The 22,293-nt window shown below is 45.1% G+C and overlaps 1 protein-coding gene across 3 annotated transcripts in view; it reads left to right on the top strand.

Annotated features, from left to right (window-relative positions):
- The window catches only part of LOC119031320 (actin-binding LIM protein 3-like), a 46,590-nt gene extending 24,701 nt beyond the window's left edge, over positions 1-21,889 (top strand). The window contains exons 7-23 of one of the 3 annotated variants that reach the window (XM_037119721.1): positions 229-316; positions 5,226-5,284; positions 5,631-5,711; positions 6,425-6,583; positions 6,727-6,756; positions 7,766-7,877; positions 8,156-8,263; positions 10,455-10,505; positions 12,125-12,265; positions 12,364-12,428; positions 12,686-12,827; positions 16,160-16,189; positions 18,056-18,114; positions 18,415-18,481; positions 18,870-18,877; positions 19,706-19,786; positions 20,350-21,889. In XM_037119721.1, coding sequence (XP_036975616.1) covers positions 229-316; positions 5,226-5,284; positions 5,631-5,711; positions 6,425-6,583; positions 6,727-6,756; positions 7,766-7,877; positions 8,156-8,263; positions 10,455-10,505; positions 12,125-12,265; positions 12,364-12,428; positions 12,686-12,827; positions 16,160-16,189; positions 18,056-18,114; positions 18,415-18,481; positions 18,870-18,877; positions 19,706-19,786; positions 20,350-20,463 — 1,395 coding nt within the window. In that variant the 3' untranslated portion in view covers positions 20,464-21,889. The remainder of the gene's footprint in view (positions 1-228; positions 317-5,225; positions 5,285-5,630; positions 5,712-6,424; positions 6,584-6,726; positions 6,757-7,765; positions 7,878-8,155; positions 8,264-10,454; positions 10,506-12,124; positions 12,266-12,363; positions 12,429-12,685; positions 12,828-16,159; positions 16,190-18,055; positions 18,115-18,414; positions 18,482-18,869; positions 18,878-19,705; positions 19,787-20,349) is intronic. The other 2 variants (XM_037119722.1, XM_037119723.1) reach the window with 2 other exon arrangements.
- The last annotated feature ends 404 nt before the right edge of the window (positions 21,890-22,293 follow it).

Raw genomic sequence — 22,293 nt, 5'->3', positions numbered from 1 at the left:
CTTCTCCAGCCGCTCGCCATCCGTCACTCCTCATTGTTTTCTCTGCTTCTTATCACCGCTCTCTTCTCATTTCCTCACTCGTATCATTTGGTTTTGCTTCTCTCTGCCTCACTAATTTTATCCTCTCCTGTCCTGTCTCCTCCTTTCCTTTCCTTTCCTTTCTTCTTATTTACTGTCCTTTCCTTTCCTTTAATTTCATTTCCTTTAATTTCATTTCCTCTCCTCCAGGCTGGAGGGAAGCGCTACCACCCCAGCTGTGCCAGGTGTGCCCGCTGTCACATGATGTTCCTGGAAGGAGAGGAAATGTACCTTACAGGTGAGAAGGAAAGAATAGAGCAGAGGTTGGTGAAAGTTCCAGCATGTGTAGAAACCTACAGAACCGAGTCTGTTCGTACGGAGGTGCTTCTGCATCCGCACAGCTAACAGGCGTAAAAATAGACTTGTAGCATCTATTGAATTAGCTGAACCCTGCAAGTATCCAGATGGCCCAATATCTCTGCAGCTGTGTGTGTGTGTGTGTGTGTGTGTGTGTGTGTGTGTGTGTGTGTGTGTGTGTGTGTGTGTGTCTGTGTGTGTGCATGGTAACTTAGAGAGCAGAAGGACTCGGTCACCTGATAAATGACTGCTTTTAACAAAGCACCGTTATATAGAGGTTATTGATCTCACATATAACACTCAGCATTTGTAAAGACACACACACACACACACACACACACACACTTTCCCCCCAGCCGATGTTTTCTTGATACACACAAAGGGGTTTGGAGTCAATTACCTCTCAACCTTCGCCTCTGCTGAGTCCATTACTCTGTGCCGACCCCGACAGAATTAATCTGAATGAAACGGGCTTCACCAGAGGTCCAAATCTGAATCACTGAGGAACTTCCATTCTACAAATTAAATGACTGTAATTGAAGTGAATGCGCTCGTGTATTCACCCTGCTGCCCCCTGTGGTGATCTGCTTAATATTTTCTTAATTAACCAAACAAATGTCCAGCAAATTACTCTCATAAACAACTATTGTGCCGCTGGAATCGTGTCCAGGTTGAGATGCTCCACCAGTCTGTATTTATATGGACCCACATGTAGTTTGATGGTCAGACGATGTTTACGTGACGCGTCAGTGACCATCATCGCTCTGCAGCCTTCACCTTAATCATCTCTTAAAGGCACACTACGCAGGATTTGTCCTTGCTGTTGGTAAACCCACCAATCAGAGACAGGAAGAGAGAGCAGCTGTAGCCCAGCGTGTTGACGGGTCTTCTGTAGCTCCAGAGGCAGCAGCAGGTAATATTAAAAAACCTTATACATTGCCTGCAGGTTGCATTGTGGGTAATGTAGGCACCAGGATTTGAAAAGCAGTCTGCTGAACACTACACCAGAATCGATGCAGCAGAACCAGAGATGTAGCAAATTTTTTCCACGCAACCTTCTTTATTTCAAAACCTGGTGCCTACATTACCCACAATGCATTTTGGCATAGAGTGACAACACTGTAGGCAGGGTTCCATGGCTTTAAACTACCACTAAGCACTGTGTAGTTTTGGGGAGGAAATTTTAATTAGAGGACTCGACTGAATAAACAAACCGACCTTAAAGGGCGACACAGTTTCATACTGTTTGTATGTGGCGGACCCTGCCACCTTTCTAGCTGCCAACACTGTTCTGGGGAACTTATTTTCCTCTAAGAACATGTTGTTTATTCATTCATGGAAAATATGAATATATCTGAGTTTATTATTACCTCATTCATCTTGTAAATATTAAAAGTCTGAACAACACGGTGTCTTAAACAACACGGTGCCCCTTTAATATTGCAGGACTGAACAAGTTATAGCTGCTGGCTGTGAATTCAGTATCCACAGGTCTGATATGTTGGACAGGCGTGAACAGCATTTCCATGAAAACATGACGTTAATGCAAATTAGCGGCACATGAACACACTGGAGGAGACAGACCGGAGTGAAAAGAGGAGCCCTGCTAATGTAAACAGCTTCACATGTTTCAGTACGATAAAGCTGGAATGGAAAAGGAAATTTAAACACACACACACACACACACACACACACAGTGACGGTTTCTGTCACACAGGTAATTTGGCCCGGCTGAGTCGAGTCCAGATTAAATGTAGAGCCACTGTACCGGAACATGTGGCGAAGACACACAGACGCCACACAAGTTGACGCCTCGTGTTTCCCCTCATTGACATTCTGCTGCATCTCCTGGCAGCCGCCAGTAAAACTGAGCATTTACATATCGTACCTGAAGCCTGCGTGTCCCCGAGAACAGGCTTTTTAATCTACACAGGCGTCCTGTGTGTGCCGGTGTTTCCACTCGGAAGCATGTTTGCACATTTGAGTGTCTGCATAAGAATGCAGGTGTGTGTGTGTGTGTGTGTGTGTGTGTGTGTGTGTGTGTGTGTGTGTGTGTGTGTGTGTGTGTGTGTGTGTGTGTGTGTGTGTGCGCCGAGGCTCAGTGAGCTGCCCCAAGGTTACATTCACTCCTTTTGATGACTTCAGACATGTAGGAGGGCTGAGCAATCACCCTCTTGAGACACACTCAATTACGACACACACACACACACACACACAACATATGTGCACACACCCTCGCAATCAATCTCATGATGCATGTCTGGAATAAGAATTGGTGTGTGTGTGTGTGTGTGTGTGTGTGTGTGTGTGTTGGAGGTCGGGTGGCCAGGAACTATTTTATGAACTAATCATGAATATTTAATCTCAGCAGCTCCTCTGAAGTAAAGCTGGATGGAAACATTACGTTTGTTGTTCCCACAGTTGTTTTATCGGAGCTTCAATGTTGAGTCGATTAGTTGTCAAATATTATGTTCATCTGTTAACTGTTTTGGTAATAGACAAATTAGTTTGATCAAGTTTTTAAGAAAAAGAGTTCAGATTATTTTAGTCCAGCGTCTTAAATGTTGTTATCTTCTGGTTTCTCTTCGAGACGTTTGTAGACGTCATCTTGGTCAGTGGAAACACTGATTAACAGATTTTCACCAACAACTAATTGATTAATTTAGAAAATTATGATTATTCAGGGTAGTGCAGATGTTGAATCTCATGCCTGCTCGAATTCATTCAGTGTTTTTAGTTTGATCCAATCTAACTTTCAGCTGTGGTGTATTTCTGACCTCGGTTGACTGATCAGTGGTGCTGAAGACGATATCTGTGTTTGTCAAAATCAAAATATGTTGCATTAAATATAAATATTCCAAGTAGAAACTGATAGTAGCCAAGTGTGTTCATGCTCTCTGACTCTCACACTCGTCACCTGACATCAGAAGGTAACAGATCACAATGAATTGTATTTAATTGGTGACATCAGTCCGATATGTTTCCTGTTTCTCGCGGCTGCATGATTCAGCAAAAGGCAAAAATACCTTGAGGTCATTTAAATATCTGCTGCTTTACAGCTTCAGAGTTCCACATGGCAGAAGCACAGGTGTCAGTATTGCTTCCTTAGATTTCACTGGCTGCCTTCATGCCTTCGTTTGAATATCAGGATAGCGAGGACAGTTTCACCGCTGATTAACCTCGCTGTGAACACAGTTAATGAAACAGGAACACGTCTGTCTGAGTGTGCAGCAGCTGGTGTGCAGCAACAAAGACGGACTCAGAATTAATCGCTGAATAAATATTTTCAGGCAGCTAATTTTCTTTGAGCTGATGCTCAGCTGTGGTTTGGATTGAACTCCTGTTTCTCTGCAACCTTTTAGATTCTCCTCTTCCAGGAGATAAAGGATCACAAGTCCAGGGCCATACATCTGAGGAGCGTGGGCGGGACGGGGGCGCACTGAATCACCACGCACGGTTCCTGTCTGCAGTATTGATTTTGTTTGTGGGTGTGTGTGGTTGTTGTGTGTGTGTGTGTGTGAGTGTAGTCCTCCATGTCTGTGTGTTTGTGCTTGTTTACGTGTGTGTGTGTTTGTGTGTGTGCAGCTCAGATTTATGGTGTTGATAGTGGTTGTATATTAGAGTCATGATCAGCTAACTGAGTCCATTCGGTCGGCCTGCGCTGCCCCGAGGCCCGGGAAAATGAGAGTGTGTGTGTGTGTGTGTGTGTGTGTGTGTGTGTGTGTGTGTGTGTGTGTGTGTGGGTTCAGAGAGGATATATTACTGTCATTATCATTATGGGATCCACATGCATATAACATCCTGACATTAGTGGTTTATTGTAATGATTATTATTATCTAATAGCCTCCATTCGTTCCTTCTTTCCTCTGTCGTGAAGTTTCCTCCCCCTCTTTTTCTCCTCCTTCACTATTATTTTGATGCCCCCCCTCGTCTCTCGTATTATCGATCAGATCAGTTCAGTTCAGTTCAGGAAACCTTTATTGGGATGACGGTTAAATGAGCGTGTCTCTTAAGGATTTATGCTTGCAGGGTTATCAATAAATGGGCATTTATAAATGAGATATGATCAGACTGAAGGCAGCTGGATGTGTAATTCAGCCTGAGTAGCTCTGTTTCTGAAGCCACTGGCTCTGTCGCCGCTCAGCCTTGCTTTTAAAGTTTAGCTCTGTCTAAACTCCAAACGAGGTCAATTACGACTCTTTGTATTATTAATTTTGGGTCCACGGAGGATTTATACAAGTAAAACGTAAAGTATTGCTTAGTGGCCTTCTCACTATGACAGCACAGATGCTCAGCAGGTTTAATGTTTACCATCATCATCATCATCTTCTTCACGTAGCATCTTAGCGCTCGAACACAAAGCCCAGCTGAGGCTGATGAGGAGTTCATTCAGTGGAATCTGTCTGGATCACCAGCGTCAGCCGTGCTCCTCCTCTGGAGACCTCGACTCTCTGAACAAAACTGTTTGGATGCTTCAGATCAAAGTGGATCGACCGACGTCCTCTGAGCCAGCAGGAAAACTCTTCTTCTTCTTTTGTTTGTGTTAGTGGAGAGACAAGAAGACTTAGATCTTCTGTCCTGAGAGCAGACACACTGCCTCCACAGCCTCCTGCATCTGTGTGTGTGTGTGTGTGTGTGTGTGTGTGTGTGTGTGTGTGTGTGTGTGTGTGTGTGTGTGTGTGTGTGTGTGTGTGTGTGTGTGAGTCTGTTGATTGATGTCGATGCACTTGAGAGAGGCTGATCTTCTCTTCACAGGATCCCATAAAAGTGTACGACTGCTGCCCACACATTGTAAACAAAACTGTGTGTGTGTGTGTGTGTGTGTGTGTGTGTGTGTGTGTGTGTGCAGGTTCAGAGGTTTGGCACCCCATGTGTAAAGAAGCAGCTCGACTGGAGAGAAAACTGAGGGTGAGCGATACTTAAAATACCCACAACCCCCTGCTCCTTCTGTTTCCGTCCTCTGAGTGTCTCTGAGTTTGAAATCTCTCATTCTTGTTTGACGAGCTGCATCGTTTTAAACTCAGGCTGCCGTCCAGATAGTAGAGAAATGTGGTATTGTGTAAAAACTAAACTTTGAATCTGACACTTTGTTATCTGGCACTTGATAAGAAAAACTAAGTATATTTTTTGTAGCTTTATTCGGTGGAACTCATCCAAAGATGCTTTTTAAATGTTTAAGAAAGACTAAGCTGACATTTTGGATGATGTCTTTATTGACTACATGTATTAAACTAACTTTGCTTTGTCTCGCCAGCTGAGACGAACCTCTGAGACGGCGTCCATCTCCCCGCCGGGCTCCTCGCCACTCCTCGGCTCTCCTCACCGCCTCATCTGTGTGAGTTCTGTCGTCACCGTTACATCCCGCCCTCGGCCGTCGCTGTCACGGCCTTCGATCAAAATGTAACTGACAGCAACAGAAATAGTTCCTGAGAGCCCATCTGTCTGTCTGTCTGTCTGTCTGACTGACTGACTGTCTGTCTGTCTGTCCGTCTGCCTGTCCGTCTGTCCGTCTGCCTGTCCGTCTGTCTGTCTGTCTGTCTGTCTGTCTGTCCGTCTGCCTGTCCGTCTGTCTGTCCGTCTGCCTGTCTGTCTGTCTGTCTGCCTGTCTGTCTGACTGTCTGACTGACTGTCTGTCTGTCTGTCTGTCCGTCTGTCTGACTGTCTGTCTGTCTGTCTGTCTGACTGTCTGACTGACTGTCTGTCTGTCTCTCTGTCTGTCTGTCTGTCTGTCCGTCCGTCCGTCCGTCCGTCTGCCTGTCTGTCTGTCTGACTGACTGTCTGTCTGACTGACTGACTGTCTGTCTGTCTGTCTGTCTTTTTGTCTGTCTGTCCGTCTGTCTGTCTGTCTGTCTGTCTGTCTGTCTGTCTGTGTCTCTGCAGCACCAGAATCGTCAATTCAGAACATCATCAGATCACTTTTCTTTTGGCCGGTTCGTTCTTCAGACTGTATGTTATCGTCATGTTTTGCTTCCTGCCAACATGAACGTGTCTTTCTTTCTTTCCTCATGTCCACCCGTCTCTCTCTCTCTGTCTGTCTGTCTCTCTCAGTCTAAAGCTGACGGTGATTTGGACTATAAGCAGCTGGCGGCGCTGCCCAGGGTCAAAGCCGTATACGACATCCAGCGGCCCGACATCATCCCTTATCAGGCCGACCAGGCGAACACACACCTCTCAGACGACACCCTGGAGCGATACAGCTGTGGACAGGTACACACAGACACAGTAATGACAGTAACAGCATTAGGTGAAGGAAGTTGTGACATTAATAAGAGCTTTATAGAAAGAAACAGTCAGTTTTGGTGGCAGCAGTCGTAGTAATGACTGATTATTTTCTCCTCCTTCTCATCCAGTCATTGGGATCGTTATCACCATACTCTCATGTAAGTACTCCACTAACAGTTTTCCTCCACAGGTATGTTGTACATGTGTTACTGTTCATCAGGGAACGATAGCGGCGTAAAAGCAGGACTATATGAAGCAGCTGAGACTGGATTCAGACTGCCAGCTCAAATCCATTTTCAGGCACACACACATTGGTTTTAAGAAATTTGGACAGCAAAAAGAAAACATATGAAATGTGATATTTGCAAGACGGATTCAAACGACCCTCTGGCTGCTCGTGTGGAGCGTCAGAGCGTCTTGTTGTGTGACACACGACAACAGTGACAAACCCAGAGAGACAGAAGAGCAGTCGAGGAGGTCTGACAGACGCCGCAGACAGCGACAGTCTGTAGATCCCGCTGAAACACACCGTCTGCTCCGCGATCGTTTGGAGGGCGAGACGATTGATCAAAGCTGCGTCACCAGAGTCCAGACACTCTGTCAGATCTGATTTGAGAAGCAAACTGGATTTAGCTGCTGTCTGAACATCGACTGAGAGATCTTCACATTCATATAACCAGTCGAACATTTCAGATTTACAAACAGCAGAGTTTTAAAGCCAAACAAACCAAGTCAGCTCCATATTAATCACATTAATCACACAGACATGAGGGTGATGCTGAAAAGTGAATGACTGTGTCTCACCAAAAGTAGTTAAAGGGTTAAACCGCCCAAAATAAACAGTTACTGGTTTGAACATCCACACATTACTGACCACATATCTCGAGGACATGCCTGGTGTGTGTGTGTGTGTGTGTGTGTGTGTGTGTGTGTGCATATTAAACTGCTTTCAACATGATTAAAATTGAGTTTTGGATGGAGCCTGTGTGTTGTCTAATTTACTGCATTGAGTAAATGAAAGCACATTACTCTCTCTCTTTATCTCCCTCCCTCCTTCTCTCCCTCCCTCCCTCTCTCCCTCCTTCCCTCCCTCCTTCCCTCCCTCCTTCCCTCCCTCCTTCTCTCCCTCCCTCCCTCTCTCCCTCCTTCCCTCCCTCCCCCTCTCAGGATCTCTTGGACGGCGTTGACTTGAGAACGAGGCGTTCCTCCAGCTCCGTCTTCACCGACTCTCCTGCTCACAGTCGCCACGGAGGCTCCCCACTGCATTGTTATCTCCCCGGTAATGCGCCCACTCAAGCAAAGACACTTGTACCACACACACACACACACTCACACACACACACACACACACACACACACACACACACACACACACACACAGACTGTAAAATAAAAGATATACTCGCTCTTTGAGTGGGTGCAGCCATGGTGCCGTGTCCCAGAATCCCTTGCAGCAGCCCTGACACACACACATCCTCACGTACTTCCTCAGTCTGTCTGTCCTTCTGCTGCTCATGCTTTGGTTTCTCTCGCTGTGATTGGCTGCGCTGCCTGCAGGCAGTGAGAGTGGCAGGAGTTCACCCTATTACAGTCAGCCAGAGCCCAGGTGTGTCACTCCCACCCCGACCGCCACACTTCAAGCCCCGAGACATTTCCATGTGCCAGGTAGGCCGCTGACCCCCGACCTGTTTACTAACCCGAATCTCCAAACCGCCCCCTGAAGACTTACCTCAGCCGTGCCTTGTAACCTAGACTCTACCCAACCATCAACCATCGAACGTGTTTCTGCTATGTGATTTAAAGACCCTGACCCACATCCTGACCCACATCCTGACCCACATCCTGACCCACATCCTGACCCCAGATCCTCATTAGCTGCAGGCAGAAAGGAGAATTCAGTCGTTATCCACTCACTCGCATGTCGAACAGCATTCTCCTGAAAATCTGAAGTGGATATGGACGAGTTTTTACCTTTCCTTTAAACCGACCACGGTGATTTGACATAATCGTATACAGATCAGCCACACTATCGTTACTATGCAGTGTTCTGTTGGGGAACCTTCGGGCCTGGTCTTCATGTGGGATGTGCGGAGGCCTGGTTGTACATCGGACTCGTGTCGGACCTGTTCAGGACTGGACACAGGTCCTCTCTGGGTATCTGGCAGTGGGTAGTGAGGTGAGGAGGTCCAATCGGACTTGTTCTGGTTGACATCTTGAGATTCTTTGTCGGGTTATTCAGCCATTTTCTGAGTGGTGTTGTGTAATGTCAGGTCACCACCACGAGGACTGAGGCTGCTGTGAGCGGCTGCACTTTGGGCTGCAGATGTGCTTGGATGAGTGGTTCTTATGAATAATCCACATGAACGCCAGGATCCAAAGTTTCCCAGCAGGATCATTGTTCTGTATCAGGATGATCAGTGTCATTAAATTCACCTGTTTGTGCTTTTACAGCAGTCAGCTGATGGATGACTGACAGCTGATCCATCGTACGCTGAGCTGGTCCAGGAAGATGAATCGATTTATAACAAAACGTAGCATAAATATTCATTGACGATGAAAAAGACTGAAACTAGACCTCGAGCTGTAATTCACTGATAATCGTTATCTGTCATCATTTCTTTACTTTTAACGTTTTTTAATTTTAACATCCATAAAAACGCAGCTGTTATCCTCTCTCTCCGTCCGTCTCCTGCGGGAAGCCTCCGTCTAATTTATCTCACTGATCCGGAGCTCTTGTATAACATATGAGCGCTTTAATCTAACATCTAATAAGCAATTCATTTTATTGAAGCATTCCATCCGCCCTCCATTTTATCACGTTGACGCCGGCCTCCTCCCTGAACGCTGCGCTCCGTCTCTGTTCCCTTCACTTGTAAAAGGCTTTTACTCTTCACTTTGCAAGCTGTGCGTTTGGTTCCCCTCCATCGCTCCTCTCCTCTCCTCTCGTCTCCTCTCCTCTCCTCTCCTCTCCTCTCCTCTCCTCTCCTCTCCTCTCCTCTCGTCTCGTCTCGTCTCGTCTCGTCTCGTCTCGTCTCGTCTCGTCTCGTCTCGTCTCCTCTCCTCTCCTCTCCTCTCCTCTCCTCTCCTCTCCTCTCGTCTCCTCTCCTCTCCTCTCCTCTCCTCTCCTCTCTGCATGTTCCCTCTCCGGCTTCTCTGAGGCTGTTACATTCCTTGCCAGCCCTGCGACAGCACTCCCTTCAAGCTTTTTCATCGCCGAGCAGAAAATGTATTTGGTGGATGCTTTTATCCGGAGTGCCTCGCTGTATCTGGAGTGCATACAGATTTAGCGTGGATGGCCTGTTGGGAGTCAAACCTCTAACTTTGGCAGCAGGCTCTTTACAGTATTTGGAAGTAATGGAATTATTTGTGCTGTATTTCTTTTTCTCTTTTATCTCAAGTGATCAGACAAACTATTTTTAATTTAATTTGATATGTGCGTTTCCAGCACTTGAAGCTGAATGATTACTCCACCAAATGAGAGCTTCAAGCACCTGTCATGTGGAAGTTTCTCCCTCTTCTGCCTCTTTATCTTCCTCCTTTGCCTCTCCACCCTTCAAACTGCTCTCCTCCCTCTTCTTTATTCCGGTGCCATCTGCCACTCTTTCCCATAATAAGCCTGTGAATCTGTATTAATCAGCCTCTCTGCACGTCCGTCAGGTCGTCTGGATGCACGACAGAGTCTCTGCCATAGCAGTTTATTACCCGTGCTGTCAGCTTTACGGTTAAAGAGACTGTAAATGTATACAACTAATTTAGTGGGATGGGATGAAAAGGAAATCCAGATTCCTCTCCTCTCCACCTCCCTCTCTCTTCCCTTTGCTTTTCACACTTATTCTCCTGTTGTTTCTCTCCTCAGCCTCTGAGGAAACCAACATCTACAGGAAACCTCCCATCTATAAGAGACCAGGTGAGTCGAGTCCTCACGATGTTGTGAGACGTTTGTGAGGCTGTTTAGCTGTCAGCCGGCCGGATGTTTGAGACTGCCTGCTCAGTCTTCATACCGGGGAAGCTGTGCTGTTTGTTCACAGTCACATCAGAGGCGAGATTACAGATTCAGATTGTGAAGTAACACTGAGAGCAGCGGTGCCAGATTCTCCTGGTGTGCAGGTGATCCATCAGCGCTCAGACGTCAGGTCCGACAGAGTTACAGTTCCTCAGAGCAGACACCTCCGGATGATTTACGCCAAGCTACAAAGTGCTGACGAACCTCTCTCTCTTCAGTCTGAGCAGGCAGTCTGTTGATCTGGGCTCCGTGGACGAATTCAAATTTACGGCATGAATCATTTATAGAGCAGATCACCATAATCAGGTAAATATATACTGTATATTTAGCGCCGTGATGGATGTCAGAGTCGAACCCGCCTGCACGTCAAACACAAACCAGCCACTCGAGGAGGTGTTTGGTTTTAATACCGGAGGGGACGACTGGGTTTGAACAGCAGATGTGGCACACAGATGATTACACCTGAGTGGTTCTGCCATAATTCAACAGCTCCAGCTGTATAAATAATACATATTTATCATTTTACATTTTATTGCTTCTGTAATATCAGGTTTAAAGGATCTTGTAAAAGTTTCCCCCACAGAAAACGCGGCTCCTGAATCGCCTCGTCAGTAGTCCCGCCTTCAATTCTGTGACTTTGTGACTACACACTTTGCATAATTTATGCCTGTAGTCACAATAAAAGTGAAGCTGATTAGAAGTAACAAACAGGAGAGAGACGCGGTGAGGGGTGCTGGCTCATGCGTGTGTGAGCCGACCAATCAGAGGAGACTGTGTGTTCAGGATGGACAGAGTGTTTCGGACAGAGGGAGTGGAACTGAACGCATGACTTCTGTTCTGCATGTTCTGCAAAACTTCATTAACTCAAGACTGCATTAAAACCCTCTGAATAAAATCACACATTGGGGACAGATTGCTCAGTTTTATTCTTCTGTCCGGTGCAATTTTTGGACTAAATGTCACATTCATGCGTCCTCAACATCAGTCAGAATCTGACCTTTAGTTACATGTCGCCAACTCGCTCTTTTCACACTGTACAAGATAAGATCGTAAGCTCGTCTGCTGCTGCAGCTCGTAATACACGACATTTTCCTTGATGTCTTCACGTAACTACAGAACCTTCCTTCATCCCTCATCATCGTTTGTTGCAGTGCATCACATCCCATCACTCTCCTCTGACCTCCTTTCTCTTCTCTGTTGTTTGTTGTTCGTGCCTCTCTTCTCCCCCCTGCTGTGCCTCCCCTCTCTGTCAGTTAATGCACTACTTTGTCTTCTTTCTCCTGCCAAACACAAAAAGACACGACGCCTCTCATACTGAAGTTGGTCGAACATCTCGAGACCGAAAACAAACACATCAGGATCATTTACATTAAAGCTGAGCGTGATTTAACATTCCTCCACTCGTCCCTCATGGTTGACTTTTCCCTTCTCAGCACCTTTTTATTATTCCAAATATGTAAATCAGCCTAAAAATGCTTGAAGAAGCTTGACACAGTTTCTCTCTCTGCTCGTCTCTTCCTCAGACATTTCTGCCTCTCCGACACCCATTAAGAGGAAGACCAACGAGAACCTGGTCAACTCCCGCCGCCTCTCCACCTCCAACTGTAACAGCAACCTTTATCACCCAGACTCCAACTACTATCCGTATACCGGCTCTCCAAAAGGTAATTCTCCCTCTCTGCACACACAAGTCTTCAGAAAACCTTCCACCAAATGCAGGATACACATCCAGGTCATCTTCTATCTCTGTCTCTGTCTCTAGTCTCCAGGACGAGGAGGTTTTCATCCGGAGGAGAGGAGGACGGATGGAATCAGAACATAAACAAAGTAAGAAGGACGACGTTCTCCTGCTTCTCCCTTTCATATTTTTAAGTGCATCATGTGTTAATGTTTAATGAGCTCCTTAATTAAACGCTTCCATCCACCATCACCCAGCGGACTTGATGCAAAGTGATGCTCTCTTCTCCGTCTTTCACTTCTTATCCGTCCCTCCATCCGTCCAAACAACCTCCGTCTCATCGCCACCGTGCATCCATCCGACTCCACCGACTCTTACTGCTCCATCCGTCTTGCTTCCTCCACAGGGCATCGGCAGGATGATCCTGAAGGAGGAGATGAAGGCGCGGTCAGGCTGTTACGACAATGACCAGTGGGGCAGCAGACGCAGTTCTCGCTGTAACAGCAAGGAGGCGCTGAACAATCTGGGATTCAGCTCCCTCAATGGCTGTAAGTCTGCGTGTGTGTGTGTGTGTTTGTCTTTCATGTTGGATTATATTAACTGTCATAACGATCATCGTAATGCACGATGACTTCTCAGACAGGTTTCTCATGATCAACGCTGAAGTCATGCTCGCAGCTCTTTAGGCACATTTAGACAGTAATATTTGCTAATTAGCGTCGAACACAAAGTGCAGCTGAGGCTGATGGGGATGTCGTTAGTTTGTTGTTTTATAAAAAAATGCGGTTAAAGTTGGAATTCATAAGAAAAGCTATGACACAGGAACAGGTGAAGGGGATGAAGGGAAGAAACAGGAGAACAAGCGGATTATCTGGAGAAAACACTGGGAACAAGTCTGATGTGGGGCTGAGGGAGCACAGGAGGGAAACACCGGGAACAAAAACCCAGAAAACCCAAAATAATCAGATGTTCCAGAGAACCAGACGACCTGATGATGTTGCAGATGAAAAGTAAAACCACAATAATTAAAAACAGTTCATCCTGTGCACGGCAAAACATTTAACAGTTGTCAGGACCTTTCACGTCCGTCGTGGAGGAGCGACTGAGGAGAACTGAGCAGGTTTCGTCCAATAGTTGTAGAGAGATTTCAGTTTGGACCGCAGACCGACAGCGACAGTGTCGTCCATGAAGCCTTGCTGCTGTCACGTCACATCAGTCTCAATCAGACTGCTTAAACACAGGACAGAGAAGAAGCAGCACATCATAAAGTTTCACCAGAGATCGCGTTCTTCTCTCCTTCAAGGCCGAGACGTGAAAGTAATCACTCACAATAACGTTTTACTCCACTTCGAAATGTGTTTTGTAGAAGTTTGCTGCTTGAAATGAGACCCGGGGGACAGAGTTGTCTCTCTGTAAGGTTCAGTTTGTTCAGGTAACGGTGATGACGGAGCGTCTCTGGTGGAGGACTGTGTGTGTGTCTCGTTGTGATGCTGGGCGAGCGGTGGTGTGGGGGAGTTTCCCACTTCTGTATTAACTCTCCCATTGATCCCATTCCTCATCGCATTCAGCGAGCGTACGGGCGAGACGAAGATGAAGAGACTGGGAGAGGGAACGAGAGAGGTGGGGGGTTTAGGCGCAGGTCAGACGGGAATAAAGGAGAGGGTGTTGAAACGGGAGAGGAGGGAATTAAATCTAAAAGAGAACGAAAGAGAGGGAGTGAGAAGCTAAAGCAATTTGGAGCTGCTGGGAGAAGATGTACGACACAGAGTGAAGAGGTAAATCAGGGTCAGAGGGAGCCGGAGAGGGAGGGAGGCGAGCTCTGTGCAGGTCAGACGCAGAGAGGTGAGGATGATGTGGCCATTCACACCTGCGTAATCTCTGTCTGCTGCTTTCATACAGATTATAAATACAGAGAGGTTTGTTCTCTTTCTTTAGAAGAGGCTAGCAGAAGAGTTCCAGGGACGCAGGACAAACCGTTCAGTCCACCGCTTCTGTTTACACACAAATATCTCAAAGACTCTTTAACTGATGGCTGTGAAACTTTGAGGAGACCTTCACACGTCTAATGCATCACTTCAGCTCGTCTGATACATTACTCAGAATGTTTATTATCGGGATATAGAGTCAAATATTCCATTTTGAGAAGTATATTCTGGTTTATAACCTGGAGAAGTGACATTCCCATCACTCTCAGCTGAACTGGTTTTACTGGATTCAGTGCTAATTCCTGTCGGTGTTGCCAGAGTTGCAGGAGACACAAGCAGGCAGGTCTGTGAAAACAGCTGCACTTGTTTGAACCCACTCCATGTTGAGTCCAGTCTTTTCATCGACTCTTTCCTCCAGTCTCTGTTCTAATCTTTCCATGTCGAGCCCAATGTGTCCCTACATTCTTAGCAAGTCAGCAGAAGGAGCTCCCTCCATCCTGGGATTTGATTTGAAGCGTGTCACTCGTGGACTGTTAGCGGAGAAGATGGAGGGACGGAGGAACCAAACATGCGTGTAAATAACTTATTAGACGGGTAAAGAGAGGAGACGTGTAGGGAACAGGCAGGAATAAGCAGCTCCTCTGAAGGAACAAGCGACACCAGCGACCCTCAGCTACAAATGTTTGTTAGTGGATGTCATGAGCCTGTCTGGGCTGGTTGCCGTGGTGATTAATTGCCTCGTTAACACGCTCGCTGCCTGAGCCTTTTCTTGAGTGATAATAAAGTAGAATATTTAAAGAAATACAAATATTCTCTCTGACTTATATGTTTATATGTTAGAATTATAAATGTGACGCTACAGTCGGTCCATTAAAATGACATAAAGCAGCAGGCGGATGGAACATATGCATTTTTAACACGAGTGCTGCTCCATGTTTAATACGACGTGTAGGTCGTGATGGTGATTTGTCTGCACGATGACGCTGTCAGAGGCAGATATTCACACAGCTGATGTTTTATACATGTCCCACAACAGCTGGCCTTTTTTTTATTCATCTCCCTTCTCCTGAAGATGAACTCTGGGTTTATTGTTTGTCCTCATTCTTTGTGGATGTGACGTGTTTATTAACTCCACTTAACACGGTCACACATGCTCTCGATTTCTTGTCACCAGGAGCGGCTGTTTGTGTCAGGAGACAGCAGGATCTGTGGTGGATGTGATGAATAAAGCAAAGTTTTTTAATTGTAATTGATGAGAACGACAGAGATTTCAGCCAGGCTCAAGATTTGGGATGGCAGTTGAATACTAATGCCATTATTGATTTCTTTGATTTATGATCAATAAGTCATAACCAAGTTGAAAAAGCCTTAGCGCTTCATCAGGACAAGGTACAAGCCTGACTTCTGTTTCTTGGATCCTAAGCACCTGAGTTTTGATACCTGCGTTGGTGAAGCAGCAGCCAAATGGGCATTTTCTCTTCATATTGATTCACCTATTGATTTCTGATCAGTGTGTGTGGAAAGAAGTGCTAAGCCTGCCTGCGCAGTCCTGATGTTATTAACACATTGTCCAATAAAATTGTTAGAAAAATAACTTAACCAATAACCTTAACAAATATTGATATTTGGTGCCATTACGAGAACATTGAAGGCAAGATAGATTAAATAAAACAAATAAATAAAATAGCTTGTGTGCTTGTGTACATCTGGGTTAAGTCACTTCTGGAGGAGGTGCTGTTGTATCTATACTGCGCATCGATCTGTATCAATATTTTTGACACCACAATCGATCAGACAATTTAAAACCAGTTCTCAACTGGAATTCATCTGCAAACTCCATCAATACTCAAGACACAAGAATCCTGATGATATATTTATGACTGTTGATGTCAGTTTGATTGATATATTATCTGTGTGTCTCTCTCTCCTCTTCTCTGCCGTCTCTCTGTCGTCAGCGCCGAAGTCCATCAACAGCACCGACAGCGGTGAGTGGTTCATCGCAGCACTTTGATCTCTGAGGTCATCTGAAGGGGACGGCGACACAGCAGCCCGTTCTCCCTCTGATCCCCTTCATCCTGTCTGCTCCGCTGAGACAGAGGCAGAGCTTTAAGTGGGAGATTGTTATCTGCTCACACACACACACACACACACACACACACACACACACACACACACACACACACACACACACACACACACACACACCACTCTTGTCTTTCTGGTTACAGGTTGGATGATGAATGGTTCTGCAGCTCAGGCCCGTATTTATCAGCTTTTCTTTAGCAGCGGCACTGATCCGGGATCAGTGACCTGAAGCCCTCAGCCATCTGTTTCTCGACCTGCAGTTACTCGCTGCACTTTTGATTGTGAACGATACAAACGCTTTAAAATGCTTTAAAATGCCATTTTATTGCTCTCAACTCAATATCATGACCAACTTGGCAACCAAATGCATTTTTTTACATCATAAATTATATTTGTGTTCATCCAGACGGTCATATGAATCTAATAATCTACAATAACTGATCAATAATTGTCCAGAACCCTGACTGTGAGGATCTGAAGGCAGCAGCAGCACTCGTACCATCAGGACTCTGATAAATGATTAAATGCTCAGACGTGGAGTTTTCAGGCTGTTTGTTATCAACACACACTTTGATGAAACAACTTTATTTCCTGGGCTGCATCTCATTTCTTGTTGATAGAGAGAGAGAGAGTTGTAGATGACAAACCAATTATAGCTCAGCGTCTCACACCGGCCGGTATTCTCCTGTGTCACGGTGTTTCTCCCAGCTCTGTGTCATCGCTGTGTAATTTAATTTCCTCCAACACCAGAGTGAATAGTGAACAGACAGAGAGAGAGAGATACAAAAAAAGGAGAAGGTGGAGGGTGAGAAAGCAAAAGAGAGGAAGAATGAATGATGAAGCCAAGAAAGAGGAAACGTGGATCGTGAGGACGAGGCAGGTGAAAGTCGATGTGAGACGGGAGAGCGTCAGTGTGACTCCACTGCCCTCTGCTGCTCCATCTGCAGCAGCACGCCACCAGTAAAGTCCTGCCAAAGGATGCTGGGATGCTGCTGGTTGCCAATGGTTACAGGAGAGCTGAGGCCCCAGTAGGTCTGATAACAAAAGAGAAGATGGATTCAAATTATTTCTGTTGTCTGTGTGCTAGTTTCACAGTCCACCAGCATGTTCGCTTGTGTTTGTATTACATTTTATTTTGGATACCAAGTTCTTAATGTCATAAACCAGGAAGTCTAAAAAAAACCACACATCTAGCTGACTGAAGCAGAGATCTGTGTGTGATCTGAGTCACGCTGATCATCAGCAGTCTGTCAGGCGGGAGGGAGGCAGCAGCAGCCTTGAGGTTTAAAAAGCAGCTCCAGAACATGAGAGGAGGAGAGCTGCAGCTGCTTTGAATTCTCGTACCACACCGGAGAAACAGCTTCCCTCAGAAAACTGGGTGACATGTGTTGTGCTTTAGCTCCTCAGTGATTACCTGAAGACCATCCTGTCCATGTTCGGTCATCAGGTTGGCTGTTGGATGACCAAATCATCCTAGACAGTTGCAAAAACAGAATGAGATTATTTGGCCGTGTCGCTCACTAGGATTAGCTTTATTGTATTGGCACTTTACAGATTATGGTCTTAACATTAAAACATATGATAAGCTTATTAAACATAATGAATTGTCAAAGATTAAAATGTTGGAGGCCACAAACAGATCAGCAGTGTCTGTTTTTTGCTGCTCAGATATTGTGCTCGATATTTTCCTGCACACATTGACTGTGTTGATATTTTTCTGAGTAACTCGTGTGTTCATGGTTGTGTGTTGATGTTTGTTCTTCCAGACTCGTACGTTGCCAAATCGGCCTCGTTGCCAGGCTACGGCAGGAATGGACTGAACAGGGTAAGCGATCACGATTAGCGCCTGAGACAGAGAGCGCGGTAGAGAATAAGACAGGCGAGGTCGTCCTCTGAACTGTGAGCTGCGACAAAGTCCTTCAGTCGCCACTGAACGTTTAATTTGTATTCGTTTGCAGCCTGAGGTCAGCAGACAGTAACTAACAGAAGGCAGAGATACTGTCAGTGTGTTGTTCCTTTTGATATACGACATTGATTGCTGCAATATTTTGAGATTTGCGTCTACTCTGTTTGATCGTCTCCCTCCAGTTCAGTGATGAGATTTTGTCTTGTTGTCTTCTTGCAGCCTGGGAGTGCCGGTGCAGATTATTACCAGTATGACAGCAGTAATGCAGTTAATTGGCAGATCAGAGGTAAGCCTTTAATCTGCTTATCTGCCCCAGTTCTTCTAGCTTTCTCCTGATTCACCTCCCCTCCATGATGCATGATGTCCACGGTTAATTGAGTGTGTATTATAATGCAATAAAGGAACAACACTTGCAAGAGTAAAAGGCGTAATATGTAACATTTCTGCATTTAAATGTCTAAAATCGTCAAGATCTTTGTTTTATATTTGTTTGTTTACGTTTCCAACAACGTTCAGTCCTGCAGAAATCCACCTGCTGTGATTTCATCTGATTCATGGCAGCAAACTCTCGTCTTTGGTTATTCTGTTGACTGCGAGACGAGCAGCGCCAAGATTCACATACTGTGTGTTCAACATGACCGATACTGCGCTTTCTCTTCCTCTTTTTCTTTCAGAATACAAGGTAAGATGCTGCTGCCAAAGCTGGCGAACTGAGCCAAGAGTGAAAGGTCTGGATCGATGGGTAATAGATAAGGATGATGTGTCTCCTGCTTTAAGTTCAGGCCGAATGGTGAATCCATCTCGCTCAGAAACACCCACTTGGCTCAGGGAAGTTTTGTGAAGCTGAGTGGGTCGTTTTATTGACAGGGAAGCAAATCAGCAACCAAAAGCCCACAGTGATGTCACACAGGGTCTGTGTGATGTTACCTTGACTCTGTATGGTGAATTACAGTTCTCTAAAAATGGAAGGTTTAATAGAAATGATGAATTATCATTATTCTTGTTTTACCTGCACATTTCATCAAACTGTACCATAAACATCCCACCAAAGATTGATTAGAGATAATTAAAAAATAGTTTTTGTAGCTCTCAACATTTCCTGCATCAATGTGAAAATCTGCAGTCAGCTTTCCCTTTCTCACACCTCTGAAAATTATTAATTTTTTGGACCATTGTTGTCGATGCTGCATGTGGCCACCAGAGGTCGACGATTAGAGGAGAATCAGTTCTTTCATTTGTGGAGCTGAAACATTCAAATCTAAGCTGGTTTTCTGGGATTCTTTTAAAACCGATTTGAATCACGTTGTAAACAACAACAAGCAAATACACTTCCTCAGTAGAGGAAGTTCCTTAGAATGACATCATCAGCTTCTTAATGCTGTGTGTAATGTGATTTGTAATGCAAATCCACCATGTTGCATCTCTGTTACTGTGTGTGTGTGTGTGTGTGTGTGTGTGTGTGTGTGTGTGTGTGTGTGTGTGTGTGTGTGTGTGTGTGTGTGTGTGTTAGATCTACCCGTATGAATCTCTCATCGTGTCGGTCAGAGGGCAGAAGCGTCTTCCAGGTGATGTGGACAGAGCCCGGCTGGAGGTAAACTGCTCCTGAACTCGTTTACAAAAAGTACTTAAAGGTGCAGTACGTGAGACTTTCCGCTGAAAGGATTTAAGACTTCCCTAACGACATGTTTAGCATGCTAACCAGCTAGCCTGTCTGGGTTCATAGCTCCTCTGCTAGTGGTTTAAACACAAACAGTTCCCAGCCTGGACTGCTAGCTGCACGGCTAACTGAGCTAACCAGTTAAGGGCAGCTGCACTTAGTAATTACTCTAATGACATGCTGACCTCTGTTTATTGTCAGTATGAATTCAAGGGGCCAGTTATTACATCTTGCATCTTTAAGTAACTGTCTTTTAGAGGCATCAGATAGAGGCTGACATAAATGTCATTTTGCAGGTATTTGTTTTAAAAGCAAAGTATTTGACGAGCTAAAAATTATGACCTGAGATGTTTCTAACACAAAAAAAAGATTGCAGTTCCCTCTGAGAGGACAGACAGTGTGCAGACAGAGACACACAGGGAACTATTAGCATTTACCAAGTCAGTCGTTATCATTAACTTTCTGTCTCTAAGCGCTCTGTCTCCTCTCTCCGACAGCGTCACCTCTCACCAGAGGAGTTCTACAGAGTCTTCGGGATGTCCATGTCTGCCTTTGATCGTCTCGCTCAGTGGAAGAAGAACGAACTGAAGAAACAGGTCAGACTCTTCTGAGAAAAATGAAGTCGTCAGAGCTGTCCAACCCAGCACAGGTCCACTGCCAACAGTGTGTCTGAAGCAGCGGCCTCCTGGATGGCGTCAGATCTGAACCCAGACTGGCTCCGTCTCTCAGTGGGAGAGGAACTGAAGGAGCAGGAGCAGATCTGTTGGCCTCCAGATCTTGGCGTGCTTTTAACTAATGTGTACTTGGACTTATTAAGCAATACATACGGAGTTAGCCAAGTGGCCAAATGGGAAAAAGAACTGGACGGAAAGCATGAAGACTTTGAGAGGCTCCAGCAGACAGAAAGTCGATGAGACGTCGGCTGCTTCTCCTTCTCAAACCAGCAGATGGCGGTGCGTTAACACGAGCACCGGGGCGGCCGGCTGATCCGTGACCTGATAGTATTTGGTATCATACTGAGGTCGGCCGCACTGAGCCAAACCTGCATTCATGCCGAAATTGAGGGAGACAGTTTGAGAAGCAAACAGGCTGGAATGTGGTCGATGGAAAACAGGATCCAGTCAGAGACTCTCATCAGACAAGTGGACCACATATGTGGGATCCTTAACATGAAGGCTGCTGAACATGACATACACCTGGGGTTTTTATAAAGTGCAAACACTGACAACCAAATGTTTTTCTTCTTTTTGTTAAAAAAAAACAAAAAAAACTGGCATGTATCTGATTTCCATGTCAGTTTTTCTGAAGCCATATCAGTTCTCCTCTGTGTCCTGAGCTGACTGAGCAGTTCACTGGAGTGTGTTTTAGAAACATGATGTGGTCGTGAGGTTTAATGTGAATGAACTGTGTGTGACGGCTCTGAGCTCAGAGAGGTCAGTCAAGATTAGAAGTCAGGATTTAGTGCCACACACACACTTTAGGATATCTTAGTTTTTACTGTTTTTATTTAAAGAAATCTGAAAGTTTGTTTCGTACTCGCTGCAGCTGCACTCATGACGCAGCAAAGAATTTCCGCTGCTGGATTACAATTAAACCAGACTGAATCATGTTTGTGGTGTGCAAGTGTGTGTGTGTGTGTGTGTGTGTGTGTGTGTGTGTGTGTGTGTGTGTGTGTGTGTGTGTGTGTGTGTGTGTGTATTTACAGCAGATGACAAATAGAGGATCATTCATGGAAGATTATTCAGAAAGCACTCTGAATAATAAGATAAACAATTCTGAGGTGAAGGAAGGACAATGAAAGTTTTACACATCACGACAGAATGAAACAGGTTGTCTGAGCTGAAATGGTAAAATAGGAACACGATTTATTGATAGTTTTTTTTTTTTTTGCAGAAGTGTTGTACTTGGATGTTAAAGATGGAATAATTTCTGCTTCAGGAACCTAAACCATGAGATGTGCATATGTGTTTACAGGTTTTTATTTATTTGAGTAACATGTCCGTCACTACAGCTTCTGAATAAATGATTAAAACATCACTTGTTTTATTAACTGTCCTCGTTATTGTTCATTTTCATGAACAGTGAATGTACATGATGATAACTGGGAGGGTTAAGGGGTCATTAGGTCAGCATTTATTTATTCTGCATCTTACTTTATAATTACTTTTTCTGTAAACTGATCAATCAAGTTGTGAAGTCATAGTAAGAATAGTTTCAAAGTGAAGTCGGCCTTTAATGACGTTTAATGTTCGCGACAGCTTCTTTAGACTCGTTTAGACACTTGGTAGCAACTGAACGCTTTATAATTTAAATTGTGGGACATTTAATGTTGTATTATATGTCATAGAATAAAAGAAAGAAATGTCTTAAACGTGAAAAAAAATGATTTCAGGGTTTTGGCTGTTTTACTGTTTTAGATGTGGGGCAGCTGTAGCTCAGGA

The sequence above is a fragment of the Acanthopagrus latus genome, chromosome 13 (genome assembly GCF_904848185.1).
Source record: "Acanthopagrus latus isolate v.2019 chromosome 13, fAcaLat1.1, whole genome shotgun sequence".
Classification (NCBI taxonomy): domain Eukaryota; kingdom Metazoa; phylum Chordata; class Actinopteri; order Spariformes; family Sparidae; genus Acanthopagrus; species Acanthopagrus latus.
The sequence above is the reverse complement of the archived record's forward strand: the minus strand, read 5'-3'. Positions and strand labels throughout refer to the sequence as shown.